Source organism: Montipora foliosa, unplaced genomic scaffold (assembly GCF_036669935.1).
Source record: "Montipora foliosa isolate CH-2021 unplaced genomic scaffold, ASM3666993v2 scaffold_392, whole genome shotgun sequence".
Classification (NCBI taxonomy): domain Eukaryota; kingdom Metazoa; phylum Cnidaria; class Anthozoa; order Scleractinia; family Acroporidae; genus Montipora; species Montipora foliosa.
This window is the reverse complement of record NW_027179692.1, coordinates 72,948-92,500: the sequence shown is the minus strand read 5'-3', so window position 1 is coordinate 92,500 and position 19,553 is coordinate 72,948. Positions and strand designations below refer to the sequence as shown.

Sequence of the window (19,553 nt, the reverse complement as noted above, 5' to 3'; positions counted from 1 at the left end):
TAAGTTTTAAATTTATTTTATTTGCTTATCTTTTTCTTTTTGTATAGGCATATAACTAAATTTTAGCAGGAAGGACCAACGTAACCAAAAAGAAGCACCGGGTGCTAGTGAAGGACTGGGAACTACTCAGCTCGTAATTATTTTAACAAACGAGAAGTGAAAGGCTGATCAAACAGTGAAGAAATATCTGTTGTATTTACCAGTAGGGTGTAACAAGTAATGGTCTTTGGCTAATGGGACGTTACAAGAGATATTCCTTCACTGTTTGATCAGATCAGTTTTCACTTCTCGTTTATAAATATATAGTTTGAAAATCAATGCATGACTGTCATATGTCAACATGCAGGAAAAAAGTAATTAACCATAACTGAAATTAGCTCTAACAAGTAAGCTTGTTCCATAACAAGCAGGAAAAAAAGCGAGGGGCACATCTAGTTTTAATAAATATATTGTGCCCCTTTAAGTTAAGTAAAATGAGAAAATCTGCATAAGAGATTACATAAGAAGTACGAGATGTGCAAAAACTAGTAAAAGTAAAGCGCTTATATAAAATTCTATGGTGTATCCTTATCCTACTTACGGGGACATACTTCAATAGGGTAACAACTATGAAGCACCTTTGTCTAAAATTGTTAGACTGCAAAAAAAGGCAGGTCGAATTATCAATGGCGTTCCGCTTCGTGAACATATCTTCCACATTTTCCTCAATTATTACGGTAAAAATGTCCCGACATTGTAAATTGTTTTCTTGTAATTTTCTCTACAAATACTCTTGTGACCTTAGATCCTCTAATCTTAATTTTAGCTATGTTTATGAGGAACATAGCTATAATAGCAGGAATGCCGAGCCTTAACACTTAGAAGAGTAAGTGTGGCACAATCGGCTAGTGCGCGGCGTTGGTGCATAAGGTCTCGAGTTCGATCCCCGGATCTCTCATTCTTGTTTCGACTTCTTTCCTTTCAGTGTAGCCAAAGTAGCTTTAAATACCTTAAAACGGAGCACTGATGGAAAGAGGGGGGTAAAATGAGCGCACAGTCGGCTTCCTGGGAGAATACTCTTTAGAGAGTAAAGGAACTTCCGACGTTAAATAACGTGTACCTTTACCTTTATTTTTGGAATACAATTGCCTTAGAAATCAGACAAAACTGAGCCAAATAAGATTTTATCTTACTCGATAGTAATATCTTTTCCCTGGTACTATCTTCTTAATTATGTCTTTGGATTCTGTGCTTTACCATGCTTTTTTTTATTGTATTTACTGTATAATAGTTATTTACTCTCAGTCATCTTTAAAGCAACAAGGGGCATATAATTAGTTTTCTATATTTTGCCCTTATTCACTGCTAGTTGTTTTCTTTGCTGTACTTACTTGCTATAGATATTTATTGTTCTGATATGTACTGTAACTAGTATATGTAATGAAGAGAATTGAAAATAATAATATAAATAATAATAATAATAATAATAATAATAATAATAATAATAATAATAATAAAATCAATCAATAGAGAGCCGGCTGATTAAATACAGGACATAATATGCGCATTATGTCTATGCGAGAGCGTTTTTCTAACTTCTTTTAAGTTGATTTTTCTTCGACTGATTGGGGAATGCTATTCTAAACAAAATCTTCCAGTAACATGATTCCAAAGAAAAACCCGTGTGCATTAATTTAAAAGCACTGTGCCAGGGCCTCCTCAAACTCTGCTTTCTGTACATGAAAAAGGATCAACTGAGTAGGACGTGGAATTGGGAAGGCCTTCAGGTGGAATGCGGTGAACAACAGCGCAAGTTAATTCCTCTTCGTTTTTCATTGGGGCCTCTTCATTTTTCTTGGGGCCATAGTCAAAATCTGTAATTTCTGATAGCTTCTCGTTATTCTTTGGGTTTTGATGGAAACGACGGTTGGCAGCTGAAAAAAATAAGTGATCATACGGATAAGCGTAAACTTGAAACCTTAGTTTTTTTAACTTTAAAAAAGCGACTAGAAGTTGTTTAATTTACAAAACGACCGGCACGATCACTTTCTATACAAGGTCATACGGTATACTGAGGTGATAATCGAAATGAAGTGAGCCAATCAGAACACCACGAGAAAAGTAATATTCGGAGATTTACTGTGCAGACACTACTGACTTTTGAAAGCCAGTCAAGCAACATACAGATCAGTGAATAATATCCTAGGGGATAATTCCCTATATTTTTCTAGCGCTCTGAATCATTGACTGAAAACCTTTTTTTTTTTTTTTTTAAATCTTTCAATCTGATTGGCAACAACTCTACTCGTGTCAACGTTCTCTTGTTGTTATAGCCAATCAGAAACGCTTATTTTGGGAAATACACAACATTTTCTTTCATGTTAAATATTGTGGTAAAAAGCAAATCGAATGTGTTTCAACGTTATCTGTTCTGTTATCGAAAACGATATTCGTCACGACATCGGTCAAATTTTGTTGTGGACTCACGAGGCACAAATTATTTTGACCAATGTAATGACAAAAATCGATAACAGCAAAGACAACGCTGAACCACATTTGATTTGTTACATAGACAAATGTGTAAAAAATTATAAACGTAGACAGGTAACTTCTGGCGAGAGTTAGTCTTTAAAAAGCGGTTAGTATATTTTTATACCATATAACTTCAGTTTCCGATTCATTCTCTTTTCAAAGGTCACATCTTCCGAAAATGTTTGAAATGGAACGCCCCAGAAAAACGCAGTGTTGCTGATACGGTATGGCTTGCGGCGAACTAGGCAATTGTTTGTATAGTCGAGTCCGAGAGTAAGTAAGCTCTTAAGTCACTTCCGCAAAAGCCACACGTGTTAGAAATATGCTTCACATGTGTTAGACGTATGCTTAATGCTACTCTGGTTTGGAGAGATTTGAATGTTAGCTTCAAAAGTTACAATTCAAAGACACTACGTTTTGACACTCCTGTCTAGTGTCTTTATCATGGACGATCCAAAGGCCATCACGAGGGTCCTTGTATGTGCTCATGCACCAATTTGCTGGAAAGGAAAAGGATGCGCTCCTTAATAAATATTAATTGAACGTTGGGCTTTTGAATTGTAACTTTTTCAAGGTACATTCAGAATTCTTCTGACCAAAGTTGCATCAAACAATGTCTTGTTGCCAAGCTGTTTGCAGTAGTGTTAACCTCATTAATTAGTTATTGTGTTAACAAAATAGTCCCGGAACCCCAACTAAGAACCCAAGGGAAAAAAAAGGAGTCGGGGATTCAGTGAGAGAAACAACACGAAGCGCTAGACGCACGGTCTGTCGAATGCTTTGAGATTTCTGGATCGTTTTGGATACGGAGGGCCCTGTATGTTCGGGAACTGATTTATTCCGAAACACAAGGAGGATTCTCACTAATGCGCCATCCTCCACCCCGAAGTGTTATAGACTTTATAACTTTGTTAACAAGTGCGAATATTTCAGCGGAATATTTCAGTGGAATCGACAAACAAATGGAAAGCATGTGGCCATTATGTGTATTTGAGGACGACGAGAAGTGCTCACCAAGTACTGAACGTATTGTACTGTAACAAACTTTAGGCTGAACTGGCTTGAACAGGCAGCACCCATACCTTTGTTTGGTGGAATCTCCTCTTGAATTCCTCTGACGTGGTTGGATTTGAAAGGATACCTTGCCTTTCTTTTCTGTTGATGCAGTTTGAAAGCGTCTTTCACCTGAAAAAGGAATTGGAATGGATGCGCAGCACCGGCTCAGCCACATACTCTTTACTATTAAGATTTAACTGAAAGCCCCGCGACAAATCCCAGAAACGAGACTTGATGTCCCTTGTAGGCCACCGTGGAATATCGATTTCCGGTCGGCAGTTTATTTGGCACTGTTAGGGATATTTATCATTTTTCCACCTCTTCTTGTTTTAACTCGATTACATCATTAGGAAGATTATTGGGTGGGCTACAATGAGCTTTTATTTAAGCGTCACGTCTTCTAGCGCTGGAGCACTAGTTGGAGAAACTGTACATAAAAATCAAATCATTTCAACTCAAACTCAGTGCAAAGTGACCTTATTGAAACCTCTCGGAACAGAATAGAGAACCAACAAACTCGACCCATATATGACGCTGAGTCGGGGAATCAACCCGATCGTCATCGGTGGAAGGCTAGTGCCATCACCACTGCACCAGCACTGCTCCCTAAGCATTCGCCAACCCTGCTCTGCAATGTTAGTAGTCACCATTTATTTTGGTTTCAAAGAATTTTTTTTTTCTTTTTCATATGGGCTTTGTTTTCTTCAGTAGGGTTTAGTACGAAGATCCATACTACAAATTAAAGAGTTGCTGCAAATTAAGATATCAAACGTATGCGCGCGCACTGAAGGAAGGTCACAGGTCATTGTTTTACCAATACATAAACAACCCTAACTGTTTGCAAATGTTAACGTTAGGCCTAATTAAGCCCAAGGTTAGCTTTAATGGATGTTTAGGATACTTTCTGAATTGTTAAAGCAATGACATATGTGCTTTGTTCCTGCCCTTCCATCAGAGCGCGTGCATACTTTTGATGTTCTAATTTGCAGCAACATTATTTTAATTTGCAGCAACTCGTTCTTTAAAAATGGGCAGCAACTATATTTTATTTGCAGCAACCCTTTAATTTGCAGCATGTCCCTTGAGAGACACGGTAATATTCGGAATCATCTTTTTGGATTGAAGCCGGCGAAAAATTCAGGAAAAATATTTTCCAAACCGTTTTCCACCTGAACACGAAAAGCTTCGAGAGTTTCGGTGACGTAGTATGGCAGTGTAGCCGCGTCGAGCCACAGAAAGCGAGCTAAAAATTAAGCCTCTTTATGTTTAGATGTTAGCTTGAGCCTGCGATCCAATCGAAAACCAGTATCTGGTCAGCGGTCAACTGAAAAGAGTCGATCTCGATGGGCTCTAAACTTAAGCCCGCGATATTGTCACGTAATAATGGTGAGCGAATACTTTGTCTTGACAGGTGTCAATTGACCATAAAATGGATGTCCAATATCAAAGGTGTGCGCTATCCTTGGATTTTCCCAGATTTTATTCTCCACGCGTTAGCCATTTTCCTAACACGGACTAACCATTGCTTATAATGGACAAGTTAATTCCAGATTACTCCTCCGAGAATACCAAGAAACAAAGAATAAAAAGTACCTTTAAAAACAGCGGGGTTTACGTTTTTATTTATTTTTTATTTTTTATTTTTGTTAATTCACCAAAATAAGTTAAAATGTGTTACAAAGAGGCTGTCTTAAGGTTGGTACACCGTGAAAAAAGAATGTCTATACTCTTACGCATTTTAAACGGTGTCAACCTGCAAAGAATAAGAAAAAGGCATGTTTTCCTTGATCTTTAGTTTTTTTGGGTTATGTCAGTAAGTATGTGAAACAAGGTGTAACATATCAAAAGCATAAGCCAAATGAATGAGTTGTTTATAGTGCAACCAGCTGAAACTCAGACAAATGACCAGTTGACCAATTCTCTGATTCTGGAGCATTTTGCATGTCATTTTTGCTATAATTTCGTCATTAGTGCGAACATATTTATCCAATCTACGCACCAAAATGGTGATATTCTTGATTTAAAAACACCCCCGAAGATGCGCCATAGTGCAGGAAAGCCAGTGGAAGTTCACATTGCATTCATTTCCAATCATTTTACTGCCAAACGCAACCTTAAAATAAACAAGCCCTGTTTCGAAACTATGGAACTGATTTCCCTGAAGCTTAATTCTTTTGATATTGCAGCATTCAAGGAATACACTTGCTTTTCGCTGGTTCAATTGCTTTCACCAGTAACCTTTTTGATCTCTAGCGTTATCTGCGATGAGTACAAACCTCAGAAATGAATAGTACTTACGCGCATTCTGATTGGCTAGCTGTGGATAAGTTCAAAATTTGCTTATCTCAGTTTGCAAACAAACTTTACCTGTCTGTTGAAGACGCAGTGAAATACAAAAAGGGTAAGTCCCTGAAGAGAGTTGAAGATGGAAAATATATACTTGAAAGCTATGGTATCTGAATTGAAGCTCAAGAGTCCAAATAACCACGTGATACCAAGTAGAGGAAGAATTACCGCGGAGGCTTTGATCCCAGCTTTCACTTGTTCAAACCGTTCTTTAGACTGCATCGACACTGTTCCCATCATTTTCTTCAAGACCAGGACGAATACAACGATGTTAACCTGAGAGAAGAAGTAAAAAATACTTCTATGCATGTCATAGTTTTAAACGGAAAATAATCATCTCTTTCCACCAATTAGTAGATGTAGCTGTTCTTCAAGAATTATGAAAAAGTCAACTTCATTCAAACGCTCAGAAACTCGTAAGATATTGAATGGAAAATTTATGTAAAGTTGACGCCAATGGTTCACTTACCGAAATAACGAGTAGAGCCGGCCCAATATAGGCCCAAATCAACCCATTCTTGACATTGAGCCAACAAACATCTTCCCCACCATAACCGCCGGCTCGAGTGATAATCAGAGAGATGGCAACTACGAGGGCTGGGAAGCCTGATTGATTACAAAAGAGAACGGAACGTAGTTAACGATTTGTTCTCGCTCTAGCCATATGGTTTGCCGAAGGGGCCGAGATTTAAATCGCACCGGCCTCACCCTCTCGTTATTACGATAGTACCAATCTTATTTATCTGGCATCGCAATACCAGTCTACAATGAATGTTGAAATCAAGTGAAGCTATGATCTTCGCAGTTATGAGCGCAATTTTTGCAAATTGCGTAGAGAAGCCTGAAAAATTCAGGACTTCAACGGGGTTTGAACCCGTGACTTCGCGATTCCGGTGCGACGCTCTAACCAACTGAGCTATGAAGCCACTGACGTTGGGAGCTGGTCATTTGTGGGTTCTAATGGTCCCGTTAGGAATGAATCAATGATGAAATGGTATATGAAATGAATCATATATGAACTGCGGATATGAAATCAAGTGAAGCTATGATCTTCGCAGTTATGAGCGCAATTCACGGGTTCAAACCCCGTTGAAGTCCTGAATTTTTCAGGCTTCTCTACGCAATTTGCAAAAATTGCGCTCATAACTGCGAAGATCATAGCTTCACTTGATTTCATATCCGCAGTTCATATATGATTCATTTCATATACCATTTCATCAATGAATGTTGAAATAAGTTGAGGGGTAGGCCACTTTCCACGTTTATCGCTTTCCTATGGCAACCATATTTTTCCGTTTACATTTCGAGACGTCGCAAAATTAATGAAAGCCAGTCATTTGTCTCCAGGCCGAAGTACGATGCCAAGCACTTTGTGAACTCATCTCACAGTTAAGCCATGATTGCCTCTAAATGGCACAGCCATAGGATAAACGATACTACGCATCCTGTGCGAAAATCGAGAATCGCTGGGATTTGATGTAAAGTTATGTCATCAGTATGGCGATGAGTTTTGACTTTCGCGAAATAAAAGCAACAGCATTTACTGCAAGCTTTGTGCTCACAGTATGCAAAGGGATGAAACCGTATCTGAGCCTGAAATTTATTGTTCATTTAAATCCAATAAAAGCTTATGTTAATTGCTACAAAGAGAGGAATAAGTTTTAGTAAAGAGGCTTTCGTGGTTGGGTGGCAAGCATCTGTCTCCTAAGTCTTCCAAGATTTGCTATTTGTCGTTGCAAGAACAGCCAGTGATTTGGCCATTGAAGGAACGCGAGACTGGAGATTACCTTGTTTCACTTGGATAAAACTCTCACTGATATTTTTTTCTGTAAGTAACACTGAACTGGTAAGCATTAGAACAACTTCGCTTTAAGCGAGAAATCGTAGTTGTGAGAGGCAAAAAAAAAAAAAAGAATTGAACGGGACTCGAAGCCTTGACTGTACGATTGCGTTGAATAGTTTTATCACCTGAGCTATCAAGCCATTTAAAAGCAAGTAAATTGCGAGTTGGTAACACAACCCGTTTGATGGGAGTTAATTTGACCACAAAAGACACGATAGACATATTTTAATTTATTGAATCTAATAGAGAATGGCGCTTCAAGAACGTGATTCCAACTCGGCATGGCTAACGGTAAACGATGCTTAATTAGTCGTATCTCAATCACTTACCCCATCCAAAGATGTAAAAAAGATTCATTTTGCTTACAGCGTCGTTTCTAAGCACTCTCACAAGTAGCACGTAGTGGAGCATTCCCTCACAAAGCATCCACGAAAACAATGCTAACAGGAAGTAGTGCAGTAAGGCTGCAACTACTGTGCATAATATAACCTGAAAATGAAAGAATAAAAAGCATTCACTTCAAACTTGCACATAACTGTGCTGTATGGTAAACTGCTTATTACGTAAGAGCCGACTATCACTTTGTTGAATCCATTTCACCTATGATATGAGATGTCATGTCAAGTGATTTTACGAGAAAATCGCACACGTTTGAAGATCTGAGTGGAACATTGTATTGATGTTTTCGCATAATGGTGAACTTTTTTGAAGGGTTTAGCTGCTCCAATCGTTCCTAGAGAGAGAAGGAAAAATATTATTTTCGTATTCCTGCAATCATCTCGCATACTAACGTTGACAAGGAACCTTTGAGCAGTACATAGGTATCCTTGTTGCTGATATGCTTCAGTAAATTTGATGAAATACTTCATTGTCTTGTGGAAATCAATATCAATATGGTCTGGACAAAAAAGGTTTCATCTTTATTTAATTTGTTAGTTTCCCTAGGTGTGTTAATGATAACCGAGTGAGAGTTTTTTTTTTTCTGAAAGCTTTTTAATTAACACTAATTTGTATGTCTCTTCTTATTTCTTGCTCAACCTCTGTCTATTACACTTTGAAAAGGTTGGGATTATGGTGATTATTGGTGGTGAACTCATTCAGCAACTATTCAACATTTTTAAACACGGTTTATAGGAGGATGGCAAACTGTTTCGTCTTTTAACTTTTTTAAAACTTTGAACGGACGTTGAAGCAAGTGTTGGAACTGTTATCCCAGGGCTGAAAAAAAAAAGACTTAGTAACCTTATTTCGGGCTTTCCCTTCGGATATAACAAGAGCACACGTAAAGGCAACAGCAGCACACAAGTTGAGGAGCACTTTAGATCTTGGACTTTTTAAAACTCTCCAGAAACACAAGTGTACAACCACAGTGATGGAAACAGCAAGCAGGGAAATAGAACAACCAACTGTGGAAATGAGTTCCAGTGCTTTTGTGTGAGGCTTGGATTCCTTTTAAGAACAACAACAACAACAAAAAAAGGGAGTTAGAATTGAACATGCAGGTAGTTATCTTTACCTACGATTTTCCTAAACGATAGGGGAACGAAATTCAAAGTATGAAAAACTTTGTCTTGCTAGTTGTAACACGTCGTTGACGTCGTCTTCCGTCATTATCCGTCATTATTATCATCATCATCAGCATCATACATATATTCATACATATATACATACATGCTGAATTGACCACTTCCCGTAGGGGCTTTTCGAATTCAGGGCCAATGAAACACAATCATGACAAAACAGAACAATCAAAAACAACTGTTAGGAATCCCAAATGACCTGAGGGAAAATAGTTGGTTATTTACAAGCGCAGCTGAAACGTTCAACCAGGGATCAGTCAAACTTCCGCGATTGTAGATCACGCAGTGAAAACAGGTCACAACATAAAATGGGACCATTTTCATGTTTTGGCAAATGGTAGCTCTGATTCGCATTGTAAAATAAAGGAAACTCTTTTAATACGTGACCTTAAACCAGCGTCAAAAGAAAACGTTGGCAGTGAAAAACTGTGGCTTTATTAAACGGTCAGTTTTCACTGCTATCTATTTATCTTAATATTTTTATCTCATTCTCTCTAGTTACCAGACTTCTTAATTTTATATATATCATATTTGAATTTGTTCAACCGTCACTTCTGAGGATGTATGTTGTAGCATACGAAACGTCAATACCAGGAACAAATTCAGCGAGTGGTCAGAATGTGTCTTGAGCCCGGGAATCCCGGATCTCAAGACAACCGCCCTAACCACCGGACGCACTGCCTTCTTATCAACATCATCATCAGAAGTGTGATCATCAACAGAAGCATTATCTTTCTTGGCCTTGCATGCCATTGTCGTTTTGTTATCATTATCATCATAATCAAGTCGATTAATGCATTTAGTTAAATCATGAAGCCTTAAATAAGTGAACGAAATCTCTTGTTTTTCCTCCAAGAGGATGGGTGAATATCGTGGTATAAACGAATACAATCTTACAACTCGGCCGTAAGGATCCATGAGCGCTGCAAAAACTGTCAGGTGATTACATTCACAAGTCGTCACATCTAAGTTGGATTTGCTTGCGACAAACCAGCACCCACTGGTGTTCCACGTCTTCGGTCCGCCTGGTCTCCAGAATAAACACTTTCCCGAGGGCCGAGTTGTACTAAACGGTACACTTCTGGACATCTGTCTCGAAGAAAAATATAGCAAATTGAATGACATCCTTTATTATTACACTCTGCCACATGCTTTGAGAAGACTAAAAGCACACACAAACAAACACTCACGTAAAAAAAAAATCGTAAAAGAAAACCTCAGTCTGGAACATAACTCTAAACGCCGGAAGATATATGCTTTCTCGAAATGCAATAACACTTCCCTGTCCACGGAAGCCGTCGACTGTCATTCAATAGAACTAACCCAATATTGATATAATTTAACAATTATATTAGCAATGCTTCCAACAGCCTGAAGATGCTAAATGCAGAACTGTCTAAGAAGGCAAATACTGCCGGGTTCAAACCAGCACAAATGCAAATGCGAAAGGCAATTCTCTGGGTTAACCAACATGTTTCAACACAGGTGAAAATGATTGCTGCGTTTCTTGCCTTAGTCTATTCTGATCTTACTCCTTACGACTAAGAAGTTCAGGCGGTGCCTTTCATTATACGGATATTCAGATTTTAGGCCATGCCAATAAACATGTTTACTTAATTTTTGTGATGACCTCGTCGTACTGAGGTAACACTGTGAGCTAGGAAGGAAGGAAGGAAGGAAGGAAGGAAGGAAGGAAGGAACGAAAAAAGGAAGGAATCTTTAGCGCACACATTGATATTTCAACTAATTATAGAGATAATACAAGTATATAGTACAAAATTAGGAAAACTGACGATAGAAATAGATTTGCTTATAATGTGGGTGCATATTGGCCAAAGGAGCTGAAGCTTTCGAGTTGGCCACTGCATATTAAACATGATTACGGTGGCCAATTTACATTATCAACTCCGTTGATAAAACCCAATTTTTGTATACTACTTCCACACCGACGCAGCCCACAGTTTCTTTAGAAACTACCCCCTTCATTCCTAAGTTTTGTTTGTTTGTTTGTTTTTTTCTTCTAATTTGCCAAAAGAACAAAAAAAGAAAGAAAGAGCAACAAATTAAATGAAATTAAATTAAATAAAAAAAATAAACGATTAAAGAGGCATAGGATATATGTAACTTAAATAAATATATTTAAAGAATAATTATGTTTATTTCATCAAACGACGCGAATTAATTAAGGAATTAGAACTCTGAGAACTCTTAAATCCCTACGGCATCAATGAACGCTTCTTCTCACTCAATTAATTTACTCGTGTATTCATGTCGCCATATTTCCACCAATGACAAAACTCCGACATCCCTCATGAGGTATTTTCCAAATGACTGTCTAAAGTAATTACGCCATTGCAATTGCTACGCTTAGTGATTGGTTTAAAAATCTCGCCCCAGTTTTCTCAACCAATGAGAAGAAAAACCAAATCCAAGAGCGTCGACTTGCACGTGCGACTCTTCCCGCGCTTTGAGGCAGGTACATGAAATTGCTACAAATTTGGATTAGGGTTAGGGTTATTCGCACCTGCTCTGTTTGGTCGAAGTAACTAGTTACCGATTTAATTAGTATTTGTTTTACGACAGTCAATTGAAAATCGGTTTATAAACCACTATGAACACACAATCCCTTATTGAACTCTGACGAGGGGCTAAGGCTTAAAACGTTGACTCAGTTTACAAATATTTCTTTAGTTGTTATATGCGCCCCTTTAGATCCATTTCAACAGGTAGTCATCAAATAATGGCATCAATGAGAATGTGAAAAAAGGGGGCGTGCATAAATTAGAAAGCATTTGGGTAACTTTGAATACAAACCTAGCTCCACGTGCAACAACACGGGAAAAAGAGCGGAAAAAGTAAAGAGATGGGGAGTGCAAAACAATGGACAAGTTTAAACGTAACCCTTAGAGGAACGTGAAACAACACGCGCAAATGTTGGCAGGGAAAATATATTAGGGTATGAGCGCGCGCCTGTGTAACAATTGTGTGGCGCATAATTCAGCTTCAAAACGTAATTAGGATAGTACAAGCACTCTCATTGGTCAACAGCTGTGTTTAGATGAGAGTATGCAAACGCGTGGCCGGCTATGACAACACATGAAATTTGATTGCTTATAAGTTGTCAGTCGCGCGTTTTGTTTGGCTGGTAGGCCAATATAAGCGTGTATCAAGAAAATCTGTTTCAATCAAGAAGTAAAAGAAAACAGCATTTTCCTTCACTTGTCGAACCTTTTTTTGAGAAATATTTTATGCATGAAAACTGTGACTACATACCCTCATCTAAACACTCGGGGAGTTGGGAGAAACTCACTGCGTCTTGGGTTTGCCAACTCCCATTCGTGTTCATAACAGGCTACATAAACACAGAATAAAGTCCACTATTGCTTATCTGTAACTAGTTAAATGAAACAAAAATTCGTCAGTGCTTCACTTCCAAGGCGACGCAGCCCCACAGTTTCCCTAGGAACCAGCCACAACATAACTCTGTGATTTTTTTTTCTTTCCTGTTCCAGCACTGAGTAACAGTGATTTGTAATTTAAAAGCTTGCTGCAATATTTCAATCTTACGGTTTTGTTCGAATGAAGCTTTTGAAAACGATATACTCAGTTTGCTGATTTGTGACATTTTTTCAGTGGATGATTGTTAAAGAAGATAGTATCAGGGTATAATGATCGTACCTGTAATTACCATACCTGTTTATTCTCCAATACGATGTTGATAGGTTCGTTTAAAACGTTTCGGGGATTAGGTGAAACAGTGGATGAAACAATGCTTGTATTAGCTGTGAGAACGCCACCAGGGTCATCATCAGGTTCTGTAGATAGCCTCAAAACTTCATTTAACGTTTGGTAAATCAGGGATACAACGAGGAAGTCTTCAGATGAGCTGAATGCTTGAGGAGGTAAATATATGGAGCTTTTCATGAAGACGACTTTCATGCCTTCGACTCGAATCTGTAGCGAAAAAAGTTGTACCAATCATGTAAGTGACGAGCCTTGAAGGGGCTATGTCATGAAAAAAAAAAAAATTCATAACACCCGAAATGCCAAAAAGGTAGGATAAAGCATTGCAATAACAACCGTTAAAGAGCATAAAAGAAATAAAGAAAAACGAAGGAGAGGCATGGATGGACACAAATGGACAAGATTGAAACGGATTGCATTTGAGAATTCTTGAAAAAAGTCGGCCCGACGTTTATCAAATTTATGGCAAATCGCCTTGATAAGATCGTTTTTCTTCAAAATCATCTAGTTTGTGATGCAACGATACTTTTATCAGTAAAGGAATTCCACATTACCATTACCGAGTTTTGAACTCGGGGTTAACGAAAGATTTCCCCTAAACACCCTAAAATAACGTGATATAGCCCATTTCAGATCTGCGACTGACATATCGTATCGTGATGTGACGTCAGCCGCCTACATCTTTTTTTCGATTTTTTGACAGGGACGAATGCTGCAATGACCTTTATTTTAAGGGTGGTTCGTGTTATGCCTGGTATTTGCGCTCGACAAAAGAGGAGAAATAATTTGAATGAAAAGCCGTGAAATTACAGGGTATGTGAAAAATTGTTTTCTGCCTCACCTGACTATTTTGTCGAATGCTGTTAATCCTCATCAAAAGGTTGTCTGTTACAACTTGCAGCTGTGCTGATTTGTCAAATGTTGCTGCAACTCCCAGTCCGTAATCATCCATTGTCTCCACTAAAATTGTGCTTCTTCCTTTTCCTGCCTGGAAATGAACAAGAAAAAGTGAAAACTCTAAAAATCTGGCTTAATCGTTTTAGAAATGAAAACATTTCTCTACGCAACCTTATCTCTCAAGGTTGGTGGTACAGGTTTTCTTAACGCCAAGAGTGAAGGGTTCTTCTTTGAGTCTGGCTACTGTGGACGTCAGGTTCGTTGCTATAAATTCGTGTATCAATCTCATTTCTTTGCTCTTTGTCACGAATTTTCTAATAACCAGTACTAGACTGGGATACTAAGAAGTCTGTGAAATGTTTGTGACGAAGCATGTAGGTAAGACAAATACCTTTAAGTTTCCTTGAACCTTTCGTGCGGCAACCTATTTCTACCTCTTTTTCAAGGGAAATCGATATCAGGGTATTGCGAGAATCGGAAACGCTATCAAGTAATGACTTTTGAATTGAAAATGGGCGAAATTGAAAGGCGGGTTAAAGGCTACCTGGTGTCTGTGGTTATTCAGAGAACTGCTTTTGCCAAAATCGTACGCTCAACCTTCAAATTCCTTTTCCTTGAACGATGGGCGTCAAGCATCAGAGATCCTTTTGGTTACAACGGGTCTCGGGTTAGCTTTAGGACTAACACCGAACAAAAAACAAAAATTCAAGGGATTTAAAACGCGTTTTAGCAGAACCTTACATCAGTTAGTCAAACCGTCCGCTTTGGTCACGCAAGCGAACGAAGGGAGGAATGGTGATAGTTCGAGATGTCACCAATTTCCCTTCGGCTCGCTTGCGTGACCGAAGCGTGCGGTTCGGCTCACTCAGAAGAAACTGCGTGCAGTCTAATTGTAATGTTGTAGAAAGTTTTCTGATATCTGCTTCTTTTGGCATAGCATCGCTGTGCAGGCACCAGATTTCAAAGCCCAAGAAAAAAGAGAGAATCAAGGGAGGGAGGGGGGAATAGCCTGGACTTATTGGGGAGAGGGGGACGGGGTTAGCTTGGACCCACTCCAATTTTTTTTTCTGTATTTAAACTTGGAACAGCTTTATTAATGAAGAGGAATAATACCTCACTTACAACATAACTTTCTGTCCACGTTTGGCTGTTCTTCTTCTCCAACAAATGACTGGCTGCTTGAGCAAACCTTTTAAAGTTCTCTTCTGAACTCACGTTTCCATGGATACGATTGTATTTTGCAATTTTGGAAAGTATATCCACTGACATAATTAAGTCTCCTCCAAAGATCCTTTGTAGCCTTGAAGAATTGTTTGCTGTTTTTAGCCTCAAAGCGTCCTCCAGATCCGACAGAATAGTATGGACATTGTTCCCCGGCGAACCACCATTTAAAATTGCATCCATCTAAATAAAACGTAAATAATTATTTCTTTGGTGAAAGGAGAATAATTGACAGTGGTACTCAATGTTGTGAAGTTAATCTAGGGACTGGTTATGAAACCCTGGGAATTTCAAAAGCAAGAACAATACAGTCGCAATTAGATGTTGAACCTACCGTGACCCTGCGCAATCTTTTGTTTTTGGTTCGCAAGTTAATTTCGAATAAATTAGTCAAAGCTTTTGATTGGTTATCCTGCCGAAAAAAGCGTGTTTTTGTCGGGTTTTGTGCAGGGTCAAGGCCAAAAAACCGAACAAAAACATGAAACAAAAAAAAACTTGTCGAGTTTCATAACTAGCCTACATCTATTAACTATGATGTTGTGAATCGAAAATGCTAGCTAGCGAACGTTTGATATAGCCGATAAATATTCCAAATGGAACGTTTTTAGTGCAATTATCGATTCCATTTGTGCTGACTTCTTTCTTCAGTACCTCCTTCTCTTACGAATTGCTTGTGGATGTGTGTCTGACTGATATGAAGTTATTTCGTCTAAGAGAAGCGAAACGCCTAAGGCCATCCCCCTTTTTTTCCTGTTTACCGTCGAATGCGTTTCCTAATATTGGGTCGGTCGGTCGGATTGAAAAAAAAAACCCTAAAAAAAAAATCATAAGCATTCTCGGAATCGGACGCCTGGTATACCCCGGCATCATAGCCGTGGAAACAACAAGACGTGAACCCAAAATCAATATGGCGGAAAAGTTGGCGGATGTTGTGGCAAAATTAAGAAATCGTGGGAAAAAGGATCAACAACCGAAACTCCTGTGCGACATAAAAATGGCTTAAAAACGTCGTTAACTATTTTATTTATTTATTTTTTGAAAAATGCCCAAAATTTGGGTAGGGTCGGACGACGCGAAACGGAGAAAAAAAAAGGGGATGGCCTAATGATAAAGTCGCACAAGTTAGAGGGGTAAAAAGGGCAAAAATTTGGGTCTGTCGGACGACGCTAAACGGAAAAAAAAAGAGGATGGCCTAATCATCTGTCCAGGTTACTGCCAATCAGACGTTGGTTCGTTAGAAATTAAAATGTGCCTGACAAATTTGTAACACATGTTTACGTTTGGTCGCCTGGACGTTTGTTGCAATGGCGAGCGTCAGAGTAATAGTACCGTCTAAACTAACTCTTGAATTTCATGACAGGTTTTCTCATCAAAGAAAAATCAAGGACCACGTTACAAAATGTGAAAGAGAAGAATTGTAGAGCTATGATGTAACAGCAATGAACTTCATTCCCTTTATACTTTATTGCAGGCAAACAAAGAGCCAAGAATCGTCGATTTGATCACCATAATCTTTGTTGTTTCCCCATATCGGGGTGAAATGATAAAATCCAGGGACAGATCCAGATTTTCCAAAAAGAGGGGACCCAAGAAATTGCGGCGAAAGCGCACCGTCAAGGTCATTGAAATGATATGTTCACAGAAGGGGTATGAGGTGGCTGTGAGCTGATAACCGTGAAGTGGCTGGCTAACGGTAAAACGAAGGAGAAAGAAAAATAAAATGAACATTATCATTAAAGCCACTGGTAATAAGATTAATTAATAATTAAACACGTAAAATAATTCTAATACTAATAATAACAGCAACTTTATTCATTCAATTCAATGAAATTAGGTACTGATTTAGACCAATTCCATACCGCGTCATTCAAGCCGATTAGTTTAGCAGAACGGCATCCCGTGAAGTTTGACGGGTTCCACTTTCCTCCCTCAGAACAATATCGCGACGCCGTACCTTCGAATAAATTACAGGAATCCATTGTGGCTGTTGTCTGGCAGAACATTTGTGCTCAAGGATGGAGCCGAAAACATTTTCTTCGAAATAAATTATATAGCTGCTGCCAATTACATCGTATCCCGGGCATGTACAAAACACAGGTCTCAGGTCACAAGTGTCGTTCACAGTTCTCTGTTTTACCAATACAGAAACAAACTTAAACATTCATTAAAGCCAACCTTAGGCCTAAAAACTCTTGTTTAGGTCTAGTGAGGCTTAAGGTTAGCTTTAATTAATTTTTAGGTTTGTTTCTGTATTGGTAAAATAGAGACCTGTGAAGTATATTAATTAAGCAAGAGGTGCCAATCACCGCAATTGTGAGCACTTTACGACCACAAAGGCTGAGCCAAAACGGCTGCTGTTTTCTGCAATACTGAAGCTGTGCTCGGACCTAGTTTCACAAGGGGTGGTTCTGGAGTGAGTGGGTTAACCCTATCCCTCCCAAAGGTGATAATAATAGATGTTACTCTATTTTTAATGCCACACGATTTTACCGCTAGTTAGTGGGACCGGCCCCCCGGGCGAAAAGGTCAGCAACACTCAAAACTACGTTCCTTTCCTAAGGGTGATTGCCTCGCCTTTCTTGTTATTGGAAACTACGCCCTAATGAATCAATTTGGAAGTGATACATGCCAGTGTGCAGAACAAGGTGAGGCCCACAAAGACGAGACCATCATTTATCGTCCTTGCTGAGGCCCACACTCACTCAACCATCACTGAAATTAATATCACCTGTCACCATAATTTACATACGTTTTTTTTTTCATTTTTTGAGCCATTATTGAGACAACCCTTTCAGGACATTTCGCAATTTCGTCTTTCGCCTTAAACTTTGCATACCGCATACAGCCAAAAAGCAGAAACGCGTTAATTTTGTTAATTATGTTATCTTGATCAATAGTCTTTCGGCGATTCAACTCACCTATGCCTTCCTGTGGACATGGTTTGAGGTCCGTTCCTCCACTAGAAGTATTCGACCACAAAACTCCTTCTGAATTTTCTTCCAGACACAAAGGAGCATCTAGAGACAGACAAGATAAAAGTCAATGTTGTAAGTAAGGAAGAGCGGTAAGGTAGTTTATTTGCAAACCTCAGCTTGTGTAGTTCAGAGGCCTTTATTTTTCATTGTGTTCAGTAGATCCAACCTTTGAAATTTTTAGACTTTTTATTGCGTATAAACGGTACATTCACTCGCTCACTCTTGTTTAGTTTAGAGAATAGACCAAAATGCCTCGACTTTAATAGGCTTACGGTAGTTTACGGTATTCAGCGAAACGAAACAAACCCAATATGTCCAGTCTAAAAAGCCGGCAAGTATCAAGGGGGGCAGATATTTCTCAGGTTTCTAGCTACGCGTTTACGAAAGCCCCCTTGTTCTGCTTCATGCCAATTTAGCCACCTAATTGATAATCGACGAAAGAGTGACCTCACATTTCGTCCATTTACCGATAGGCCATTCCCTAGTTAGTTTGTGCCTCCTCTTCAAAGTGAGTCAAAGTGCGAAGTTTTAGACTCGCTTTTTTTATTGTCCAGAGAAACAAGGCCGCTGTCGTGAACGGCATAGCTAAAAACCGCAAAAAGATCAGTCCCTCTTATAATACAGCGATACCTGCTTTATTTGAAAGGACATATTTTTTAATCAGGCTCTAGTTTCCTTTCGTTTCGCTGAATACGGTAAGCCCTCAACTTATCAAATGCTTTAGGAATTGTCAGAATAAAACAGCTCTAATGGCAGTTCCTCTGTCCAGTGCCAAATAAACTTGATGAAAATGAACTGCATCGAGAGGAAACCCTGATCGCACCTTTTTAACTCATGCAACAATCTGAAAAATGTCATGGATCAGTATAGCACTATTATGAACGGCTCAATTCCTCAAATATCCATATCTCTTAAATTCATCTTCGTTAAAAATGTTATTTACAGCCCAAAATCCAACCCCATCGCCAGTTGTAAAATACCAGAAAAACACACCCAACACCCGATGGACACGGGTGGACCAAAAACATGAACTTTAATGTTAAAGTGCTGCAATGATCAAAAAATCAATTCTTCTTTTTTTCTGGCTTTTAAACTATGTGAACTGAACACTAAGTGACCCTCGTTTTAAACCTTGATTTAAAAATGACACCTGTTTATTTATTTAGTGGACTTTTTCTATTTAGTGGTCTGCCATGGAGTGACATCACAAATATTAAAATCTTCAGAAAGTACATGATGAAGAATGCTCACTTGCCAAAAAAATCAGCACGTATTGCAATTTGGGGGTGAAATATTGGCCGCAATAATTTTTTTTGGTTCTAAACCACCCTAGAGAGCTGGATCGAGGAGAAAATTACTTCAAAGACTCACTCACCAGTT

General features: G+C 38.8%; 1 protein-coding gene and 1 non-coding gene across 2 annotated transcripts in view; both read right to left on the bottom strand.

The window, feature by feature from the left end:
* Window positions 1-42: 42 nt before the first annotated feature.
* Window positions 43-19,553, bottom strand: part of LOC137987850 (adhesion G protein-coupled receptor B1-like) — a 28,361-nt gene continuing 8,850 nt past the window's right edge. Inside the window, exons 3-14 of the mRNA XM_068833932.1 lie at window positions 18,117-18,215; window positions 17,058-17,152; window positions 15,091-15,381; window positions 13,922-14,068; window positions 13,030-13,290; window positions 10,234-10,425; window positions 8,999-9,205; window positions 8,086-8,245; window positions 6,383-6,519; window positions 5,935-6,189; window positions 3,594-3,696; window positions 43-1,913 (exon numbers count right to left, since the gene is read on the bottom strand). Of these exons, the coding sequence (XP_068690033.1) occupies window positions 1,699-1,913; window positions 3,594-3,696; window positions 5,935-6,189; window positions 6,383-6,519; window positions 8,086-8,245; window positions 8,999-9,205; window positions 10,234-10,425; window positions 13,030-13,290; window positions 13,922-14,068; window positions 15,091-15,381; window positions 17,058-17,152; window positions 18,117-18,215 (2,162 nt within the window). The 3' untranslated portion in view covers window positions 43-1,698. The remainder of the gene's footprint in view (window positions 1,914-3,593; window positions 3,697-5,934; window positions 6,190-6,382; window positions 6,520-8,085; window positions 8,246-8,998; window positions 9,206-10,233; window positions 10,426-13,029; window positions 13,291-13,921; window positions 14,069-15,090; window positions 15,382-17,057; window positions 17,153-18,116; window positions 18,216-19,553) is intronic.
* Window positions 6,767-6,839, bottom strand: Trnas-gga (transfer RNA serine (anticodon GGA)). Its single transcript has one exon. It is a non-coding gene; the product is annotated as a tRNA-Ser (tRNA).